We start from the raw sequence: 10,824 nt of genomic DNA, 5'->3' as shown, positions 1-10,824 counted from the left end.
GAGGGGTGGGGGGAGGGATATTGGGAACATTGGTGGTGGAGAATGGGCACTGGTGGAGGGATGGGTATTTGGTCACTGTATGACTGAAACGTAAGCACGAAAGTTTGTAAGTCTGTAACTGTACCTCATGGTGATTCTTTAAAAAGATAAAATAAAATAAAAATTAAACAAACAAACAAACAAACAAACAAAAAACCCAGTAGCACCCTTCCACACATGAAACTCACAATCCATTTTTAAAGGACTTAAAACTTTGAGGGAATCAAAATATGATCCAACCTGCATTTTAGTTTTACTTCTGGTTTCTAATCCTCACCCCTGCCACGCACTTCACCTTCTGTGGCCTGGATGAAATGAAGTGATGGATGATCCACTACTCTCAGCAGTGCCAAGGCTCTCTTAGTAGAGCAGGCTAGGAGTCCCAGGGAGTGTTAAAGCACAGATCGCTACCCCCACCCCAGATCCTACTGCTACCCGCCCTCCTTTGTCCCTCCCAAGTCTAAATCAAAACTTCCTGTGTGAGTTTTTGCACAGTCCACATTTCCCAGGGGATTCATATGCCTGTTGTAGACCAGATTTTAAGAACCACTAGTCCAGGTAATAAGGGCTTTACATTTTTCCTAATTAAAAAAATGCAATAGAATTAAAATAAGGATAAAAAAGGAATTTTGGCTTGCATTAAATCAAACCTGGCTAGCTTCCCAGTTCTGCCAATTACTAGCTGCATGAACTTGAAGAAGTTTCTTCACCAACGGGAGTTTCAGTTTCCTTACCATAACATATGAATAATAAAAACTCTTGGCAGAATTGTTGCAAGAATACAAAGGCTGTATAGATTCCACAACTGTTAGCTAATCGGATCTCTGCTACCCCAGAATTGTTCTAGACATAAATCTTGATTGCACAAAATCCAGTCTTTCTAAGCACTAGCCACTCAAGTATTAATTTGGGCTCCAATAAACAGGAAACTATCTGGATTAGTTTAGTTTCTTATACATGCAAATATTGCCTTTTTTATTCCATTGCTACTATTTGTCAGGCAAGATGAGGTTATATATACATGGGAGATGAGGTTGTATATTGACTTCCTCTTAAAAAAGAATAGCAACAAAGGATCAAGGTGTGGGTCAGTGGTTGATCTCAGACCTCCTATGTACTAGGCCCTGGATTCCATCCTCAACACAGAAAATTAACAGCCCAACCCACAATGATAAATGGGCCATGATTAGAGAACAGACACAATTGAAACTTTACTCTCAAATACGTCACCTACTGAAAGTTCGATCTGAAAGTTCTCAGGATCTCATGAGTGGGAGGCAAATGTGACCCAGCCACTACAATTTGTTTCCAGCAGATTCCAGCAGTCACTAGTGATGCCCAACGCTCTGTGGGAGTCTTGAGAACAGAACTGAGGTTAAGCCACCCCAAGATAATTGTCTACTATGATTTTCAAGAGAAACCTGGGAGCAGGCCAGTACTGAATCACTTGCCAAACTAAAGAGGCATAGAAAAGTGGGTGAATCCCTCCTGGTAGTCCCATATCCTCAGTCCTTACCATGTCCCACTTTGTTAAAAACTCAAATGGGGCTTTTAAATATTTTTCACATTCTTCCTCATTTTCACTCACAATCCAGGTTACATGCTCACTCCACTAGTTATTCACAAGAGCCAAACAGTTGAAATAAGTCAAGTATCCCTTTATAGAAAAATGGATAAGCAAAATGTGGATTATATGCACAAGGTAAAAAGGGTTCAGCTTTTAAAAGGAAGGGAATTCTGACATTCTCCATAATGGAGACGATTTGGAGGCCGTTAGCTTAGCTAACCAAACATGCTGCGATCCCACTTAATGAAGCACCTAAAAATCATCAAATTCCAAGAATGGTGGTTGCAGCCGACTGAGTGAGGGGGACAGGGGGACTTGTGTCTAGTGGGTATCTAATCTAAACATTTCAGATTAGAGAAATGGCACAGTTTTAGAGAGAGATGATGATGACGGTTGCACTGCAGTGTGGATGTACTCAATACCAGTTGTCAAAATGCATAAATTCTATGCTATACATAAAATACATAAATTTTATTATATTTGCATATTTTACTAAAAAGTAAAGGGATTAAGGAAAGAAGGAGAGAGATGGCAGGAGGGAGGGAGGAAAAAAGGAAGGAAGGAAGGAAGGAAGGAAGGAAGGAAGGAAGGAAGGAAGAAGGGAGAGAGGGAAGGAGTGAAGGAGGAAGGAAGGAAGAAAGGAAGGGCGGAAAGGAAGGGATGGTGGAAGGAAGAAAGGAGGAAGAATTGAATGGAAGGAGGGAGGGAGGGAGGGAGAGAGGGAGTTCAGCTCAGGGAGGGACTGAGGAGGCACTGGCTTCTAAATTACACTACAACAGAGAGAGAACTAAAGTTATAGTGGTCTAGCCAAAACAGTAATTCTTTGTCAGAGGCTGGGGATGCATATCAGATATAGAGTATTTGCTTTGCATTGTGAGATCCTGGGTTCAGCCTTCAGCACTGCAAACGTTGTTGATGGTGGTGATGATGATGATGATGATGACGATGATGATGATGATAAACAATTTGGGACTTGAGTGGCAGCTCACCAGACTTTACTCCTTGCTTCACATGCAAGATTCCTGGGTTAGAATCCTGGCACCCTGCATAACCTTCTGAGCACCGCCAGAAGCTATCCCTGAGAACCAAGCTGTGCAACAATGGGAACCTCTGAGAGCCAATGGATGTGGCTATAAACAAATAAATGAGGCTATAAACTGATGAATAAATTTAAAAAATAACACTCCAATATGAGGATCCTCCCACTCTGGTGGGTGGAAACTGCCGAGGCAGCGTCTACTGAATCAATCCCACCAGTGAGTAACAGAAAGAAATCACTTAAACAAGGAAAACGTTGTCATGATGAAATCAGCAGCTCTATAGGTGTGTCGTATAAGAGTCCCAGGATTTCCCCCAGTGTCACGGAAACAGAAAGCAGCTGTTGAGAGGTGGTGGGAGTTAAATACTGTGTTTTCCTCATGCTGAGGCAATGCTTCCCTTACATTCACCAGCAGATTCTGTTCCATATAATTGAATCCATGAGGAGTCTTTGGACTTTTTATTTTTTTTATTTGTTACTTTTTTAAAAAAGATTTATTTTTTAATTAGTGAGTCACAGTGAGGGTACAGTTACAGATTCACACATTTTCGTGCTTGTTTTTCCCTCATGCAATGTTTGAGAGCCCATCCCTCCACCAGAGTCCATTCTCCACCACCAATGAACCCAGTATCGCTCCCACCCCCCTGTCCCATCCCGCCACCCCACCCCGCCTCTGTGGCAGGGCATTCCAATTTGTTCTCTCTCTATCTATCTATCTATCTATCTATCTATCTATCTATCTATCTATCTATCTATCTATCTATCTATCTCTATCTCTCTCCTTTTGGGTGTTGTGGTTTGCAATAGGGGTATTGAGTGGCCATCGTGTTCAGTCTCTAGTCTACTTTCAGCACGCATCTCCCTTCCCGCGTGGGATCTCCAATCACATTTTACTTGGTGTTCCCTTCTATATCTGGGATGACTTTCCCCCAGCGTGTGAAGCCAGCTTCCAAGCTATGGAGCCAACCTCATGGTATTTTATACTACTATTCTTGGGTATTAGTCTCCTACTCTGTTGTTTTATATTCCACAGATGAGCGCAATCTTTCTATGTCTGTCCCTCTCTTTCTGGCTCATTTCACTTAGCATGATACTTTCCATGTTGATCCACTTATATGCAAAGTTCATGACTTTATCTTTTCTAACAGGTCTTTGGACTTTTTATAATGTGTCTTTTACCAACAAATCTCTTTCGCAAAAATCAGAAAAAGGATCTGCTTCATCTTTGTCCTGACTCTTTTGAGCCAACTGGGAACTTAGGGAGAGGCAGTGAGAACCCAGAACTGATACCCCCCCCCCCCCCGAAGTGCATTTGTAATGTGTATAAGGATACAGGGAGAAAGATACAAGGGAAAGCACGAGGAGATGTTGGACTCCACGCTCATTAGAGACAGGCGTCATACATGCACAGATTGGCAGAGGTGTCCCAGCACATGAAGGAAAACTTCACAGGCATGTTTACGCCAGGTGTTGAACACAGGTCTTCCTGACTCATTCCCCACAATGTTCCTAGGTTGCTCTTACCACATCTGATCACAGTAATTTAAAAGTCAGAAAAGTTTTCCCTGATTTAATAGACTCTCACAGGCAGCAACTAGAATAAGAACTTGCAAGTAGAACCTTATTTTAATAAGAAAATAGGAACCTTATTTTAATAAGAAATAAGATTTCTTATTCTCGTAAATGCAAGAAAGTCTTTTGTTTCTCTTTGTCATCTCCTATCACTGTGTGTCAGTCATTCGAATGGAGAGATGGATCTCACAGCACGAGCCTTGGTGTTCCTCCATAACAAAGCAAGTGGGAAAAAAGTTGATTATATAATTGAGGATCTCTCTGAGGAAGGGGTAAACACAAAATTCAATGCAGCCATGGTCAGATTCCTTGTGAGGACTGAAGAGCACCAAGGCAGAAATAATAGCACATGGTGATGCATTAGGAAGGATTGTTTAGGAAGGGAAGTCGGGAAATTAAGGATTTTGGGAAAGGAAAAAATAAAAAAGGCACATGAAAAAGTGCTCTGCATCACTAATCATCAGAGAGATGCAGATCAAAACAACCATGAGATACCACCTCACACCACAGAGACTAGCACACATCCAAAAGAACAAAAGCAACCGCTGTTGGAGAGGATGTGGGGAGAAAGGGACCCTTCTTCACTGCTGGTGGGAATGCCGACTGGTTCAGCCCTTCTGGAAAACAATTTGGACGATTCTCAAAAAATTAGATATTGAATTCCCATTTGACCCAGCAATACCACTGCTGGGAATATATCCCAGAGAGGCAAAAAAGTACAATCGAAACAACATCTGCACATGTATGTTCATCGCAGCACTGTTTACAATAGCCAGAATCTGGAAAAAACCCGAATGCCCCAGAACGGATGACTGGTTGAGGAAACTTTGGTACATCTATACAATGGAATACTATGCAGCTGTTAGAAAAAAGGAGGTCAAGAATTTTGTAGTTAAGTGGATGGGCATGAAAAGTTTCATGCTGAGTGAAATGAGTCAGAAAGAGAGAGACAGACATAGAAAGATTGCACTCATCTATGGTATATAGAATAACAGAGTGGGAGACTATCACCCAAGAACTGTAGAAATAAGTACCAGGAGGTTGACTCCATGGCTTCGAGGCTGGCCTCACGTTCCGGGGAAAGGTCAACTCAGAGAAGCGATCACCAACTACATTGTAGTCGAAGGCCATGTGGGGGAAGGGAGTTGCGGGCTGAATGAGGGCTAGAGACTGAGCACAGCGGCCACTGAACACCTTTATTGCAAACCACAACAGCTAATTAGAGAGAGAGAACAGAAGGGAATGCCTTGCCACAGTGGCAGGGTGGGGTGGGGGGGAGATGGGATTGGGGAGGGTGGGAGGGATGCTGGGTTTACGGGTGGTGGAGAATGGGCACTGGTGAAGGGATGGGTTCCCGAACTTTGTATGAGGGAAGTATAAGCACAAAAGTGTATAAATCTGTAACTGTACCCTCACAGTGATTCTCTAATTAAAAATAAATAAAATTATAAAAAAAAATAAAAAACATCATTTGTATGTAAATTTTGTTTTTTTGATTTTTTTTATACTATAGGCGACATCCATAAGTAACAACCACAAAGAGGATATTGAAGGTGTGGGGTGAGGTAGCAGTGAGACTGGCTGAGAAGAGAAAGAGAAGAATGAATCAGAGCTGATGACCCAAGACTGAACAGGAGATAGGAAAGCCACAGCACCATCGTGCATTATCAAGACAAGATACTATTTGCACTTAGACAGAACTATCCTTTCTTCTTATACAGACTGACTGTAGGTAACTCTTACAATGACTTTCTTCAAAAAGGAGAAAAAAGGTTGAGGATATCGGCCAAAGGACCTCTAGTGAGTGCTCCAGGGTGGCAGAAACCACCAGCAGCACCTGGTCTGAGCAGAACCTCAATATTCAGGCCTGTATCCCTGGCACGTGTCATCAGGAGTGGTCCCCAATCCGCCAGCACCCCAAAAGAAGGAGGCAGCATGTGAATCTGCTCATGCTGGTAGAACAGAGTATCACAGTCTAGATGACACAGATCTGAAAACTCAGAGTCCCAGATTCAGTGTCCCGCCAGTTGATATCTGGAGAGACTTCCTGGAGCTGGCATGTAGCCCTCCTCCCACAGCCCTTTTTTTCCTACCTCTGATCTCCCTGCATTCTCTTTCCTTTTGTATGGTCACTGGCCCTTAGGATCAGGACCCTGCTTTGAGAAGGCTCATTTAACCTTCAGGGCTAATCCTGCACATCCATACTCTGTCCTGCACAGTTATCTAAGGCATTGGGAGATCAGCTCATGAATTTGAGAGAGCACACAATTCAATTCTTAACAGTGAATAAATATATAATATTACCAAAGCTGATTAAAAATAAATAGAAAGTGATACTTGTCTTATTTAAATAAATGGAATCAGTAGTGAAAACTCTTCCCACAAAATAGGCAACAACATATTTTGTGGTTTAGCAGATAGTTTCTACCATGTATTTAAGTGATTCTAAACTGATCTCAATATTTTTTGTGTCAGTGGGGGGATGGGGCTGTTTTCTAAATCATTTTTTTTCTTTTTGGGTCACACCCAGCTATGCACAGGGTTTACTCCTGGCTCATGCACTCCTAGCAGTGCTCGGGGGACCATATGGGATGCTGGAAATCGAACCCAGATCGGCCACATGCAAGGCAAACGCCCTACCTGATGTGCTACCGCTCCAGTCCTGCTAAATCATTTTTGATGGAAAAATTCCAAACCAAACTCATGTATTACATAGGTATGGGTTATTTTAGGATTTGAACAGATTTCAAACAAATACAAAGAGAATGTTTCAATGCAAGGGCACCAAGTGATGCATTACAGTTTAATATGAACTTGCTGCAGAAACAGTTTTAGCAACATTTATGTTCTATTAACAACAATCCTCTGGGTAAAACTGGCAAGCTACCGAGAGTTTCCTGCCCACATGGGAGAGCCTCGCAATCTCCCCATGGCTTATTCATATGCGAAAACCAGTAACAAGCTGGGTCTCATTCCCCTGACCCTGAAAGAGCCTCCAATGAAGCATCGTTGGGAAGGACGAGTAGAGAGAGGCTTTTAAAATCTCAGGGCTAGGACGAATGGAGACACTACTGAGACCACTCGAGAAATTCGACGATCAATGGAATGATGATGATGATGATGATGATGATGATGATGATGATGAACAACCAATAGTGAGCTGAAATGGTAGAAAGGACCACTGAAAATCATGAGGAGGTAAGGAATTTGTGGTGATGTCTTCTAATCTATTGTTCCAGCAGAAAGAAACAGAAATAGCAGAACTCAGCTTCCAATGTCTACTGCATCTTCACTCCTATTATTGCATGTGTTCCAAATGTCTCCGCAGCCCTGAGGCACTTGCACTGTACTGGACCATAAAGGTGTCTCTCTGGAAAGCCTCCGATAAAGGTGCTGTGCTTTCTGTCCCCTAGACTGCACTGGGTGTGCCCAGAGCTGTGTCTTCACAGCAGCACCAGGCAAACGCAGCTGCTATTCCTGAAACTGATGGCTGCTGAGCTGGAGTTTCCTCCCAAATCAGACAGGGCGATGATCGGGGATCCCTTAATACCTGCCACCTTCATCTGTGAACTACCACTTTCTGCTACAAAATAGGAATAAAAATTAAAGTTGTTGCCTTTCTCTTCCGGTTCCAGCGCTCGGGGAGCCGCCGTCGTGGTGCAGACATGGCCAAGTCCAAGAACCACACCACGCACAACCAGTCTCGAAAATGGCACAGAAATGGCATTAAGAAACCTCGGTCACAGCGATATGAGTCTCTTAAAGGGGTGGACCCCAAATTCCTGAGGAACATGCGTTTTGCCAAAAAGCACAACAAGAAGGGCCTGAAGAAGATGCAGGCCAATAATGCTAAGGCCATGAGCGCCCGTGCCGAGGCCATCAAGGCCCTGGTGAAGCCCAAGCAGCCTAGGCCCGTGGTCACAAAGAAGAACAGTCGCAAGCTCAGTCGACTTGCGTATATCGCTCACCCCAGGTTTGGGAAAAATGCTCGTGCCCGCATTGCCAAGGGTCTCAGGCTTTGCCGGCCAAAAACCAAGGTTGAAACCAAGGATCCAACCAAGGCTAAAACCAAGGTTCAAATGAAGCGCTAAAGCCAAGGCTCAAATGAAGGCTAAAGCCAAGCCCCAGAGTAAGACCCAGACGGCTGCAGCCCCAGCACCAGCTCAAGCTTCCAAAGGTGCCCAGGCCCCTGCCAAGGCTCCCTAAGAGGCTGCTGTCAGTGTGAGCGTGGAAGGACTGGTGCGATCTCTGGGCTGTCTCCAGTCTGGGTCCTCCTGTGCTATTTGTACAAATAAACCTGAGAGCAGGGAAAAAAAAAAAATTAAAGTTGTTGATTTAAAGACAGAAATAACAAATACCAGAGCTTGAAATTTAAAAAGCCACTTCACACACTATTGTGTCTCAACGAAAAGCTCTCTATTTTAAAATATTTCATTGTGATAGGACCTCAAATTAAAAATTTAATTTAGGCCTAAATAGGCCTAAATAACAACATATTTAATGTACCTAGGATCAAGATAAACAAAATATATACAAGAAAAATAAAATCAGTATTTTATATGGAAGACAAATTGGATGGAGAAATATACCATGTTCACATATAGAAATAGTTATATTTTGTGGAGGGGGATGGAGCAGTGATCAGAGATTATTTTTGGCTCTGGGCTCAGGGATCACACCTGGGAGGGCTCAGAGGACTATATATGGTGCCAGAAATCAAATCTTGGTTGGGCACCTGTAAGGCAAGCTCAATAACCTCTATGCTGTTTCTCTGACCACATAAACACTTATTTTGTAAAAATATAAATAATAATTAGTATTGAGAAGAACCATTGTGACAATAATAGCTGGAAATGATCACTTAGAGAACTGAAAGTAGGTAAAGGCATATATATATAATATATATAATAACATTTCAGTATCTGTATTGCAAACTATAATGCCTAAAATGGGCAGGGAGAAAGAGAAAAAGAGAGAGAGAGAATAAAAGTGCCTGACATAGAGGTGGGGTGGCAGGGAAGAAGAAACTAAGGGACATTGGTGGTGGGAAGTAAACACTAGTGAAGGGATGGGTGTTGATACTCAATAATAAACAAGTTTGTAACCGTGTATCTCACTGTGATGCAGTTTAAAAATAGAGAAAGAAAGGAAGAAAGAAAGAAAGAAAGAAAGAAAGAAAGAAAGAAAGAAAGAAAGAAAGAAAGATAGGAAGGAAGGAAGGAAGAGAAGAAAAATAGGAATAGTTCCTAAATCATACAATGAATTTTATATAATTCTAATAACATTTTCAACAAATATTTTCATAGATAACAGTGAGCTGCTATATGTTTCTGATCTCCATATCTACATTGTTATTCTTCAAGTGTCTCAGTATAGAGGGTATAGAAGATGGACACATTGATATATCAAAAACACTGGCACACTTTTAGAGAAGTACAAGGATATGTTTTTCCAAAATTCAAACTTACAAAAATGCTAATTCTATTAGCAAAACTGATTTGAAAGATCAGAATTTAAACTATGTGGACTTCTTGACAAATAACAGAGATGGCATCATAGGCTACTGGAGTATATGACTCTGAGCCTTAGCAAACTTTCCTAGAGAGGAATGAGTAAATATTTTATGATCTGTGGGCAACAAAATTGTGTTTGTCACAACTATTCAACTCTATTCTGGCTCCAAAACCAGTCACAGATAATGCCAGAAGGATGAGTGTGATTGTATTTCATTGTCTTATTTACAAAAACACAAAGTGGGTCCAATTTTCTCAATAAGCCATGGCTTGCCATTTCTGAACTATATGACAAGTGAGCATTCTAACTGCTTATACACTTGGGAAACATTAAAATCAAATACTTGTCCGCAGTACACAGAGAAATCAATTAAGGACAAAAGTATAATTAGATATACCTGATAGCTACCAAAATAGTATGGGAAAAATATAATAAAACATATTCCCCAGAAAAGACTAAAAGGGCAATGACTCAGAGGACTGGAGCACACGCCTGGCATGCAGAATCCTGTGTTCAATTCCCCACCCAACACAGCTGATCCCCCCACCAAATTCCAACAGATAGATTTGGTGGCCCCCAGCACTGCTAGCCTTGAGCAGCACTGGGGACTAGGATCCAGGGAGCACAAGGGTGGGGTGATCCTAAGCTTGAACAGGAAGAAAAATGCCAGACAAGGTCTTTCAGGGTTTTCCTGAAGGGAAGTATTTCTACACAAAGCAGGCATCTCCCCATCTCACAGACAGAAAAGAGCACTGAGTGGCTGAACAAAATCAAAGTCTTTCACTGACTTAAGGAAGCAGAAACCAGGGTGTGTTACTTGGCAAAATAAACAGTCCCTAATAGTAAGGTTTCTTTGCCTCAGTGGGTGGCAGGAGACTGTCAGGCCATTTATCTAACACCAATGTGCTGGGTCAAGATAATCTAAAGGCCCCAAAACTATTTACAGAAGCCATCTGTACTCCTATGTTCATTGCAGCACTATTTACAGTAGCTATAATCTGGAAATTAGGGCTGAAGTGATAGCACAGTGGGTAGGGCATTTGCCTTGCATGCGGCCAACCCAAGTTCGATTTTCAGCATTCTGTATCATCCC

The 10,824-nt window shown here is 42.1% G+C and overlaps 1 protein-coding gene across 1 annotated transcript; it reads left to right on the top strand.

Moving 5' to 3' along the window:
- The first annotated feature begins 7,842 nt into the window (after positions 1-7,842).
- Positions 7,843-8,543, top strand: LOC101548219 (60S ribosomal protein L29-like). Its single transcript, XM_055122166.1, has 2 exons — positions 7,843-8,254; positions 8,328-8,543. Exons 1-2 carry the CDS (start codon positions 7,883-7,885, stop codon positions 8,421-8,423), a joined length of 468 nt encoding a protein of 155 aa, XP_054978141.1. The 5' UTR covers positions 7,843-7,882; the 3' UTR covers positions 8,424-8,543.
- Positions 8,544-10,824: the final 2,281 nt, after the last annotated feature.

Source organism: Sorex araneus, chromosome X (assembly GCF_027595985.1).
Source record: "Sorex araneus isolate mSorAra2 chromosome X, mSorAra2.pri, whole genome shotgun sequence".
In the NCBI taxonomy this organism is placed as follows: Eukaryota; Metazoa; Chordata; class Mammalia; order Eulipotyphla; family Soricidae; genus Sorex; species Sorex araneus.
This window is presented reverse-complemented; position numbering and strand designations above follow the sequence as displayed.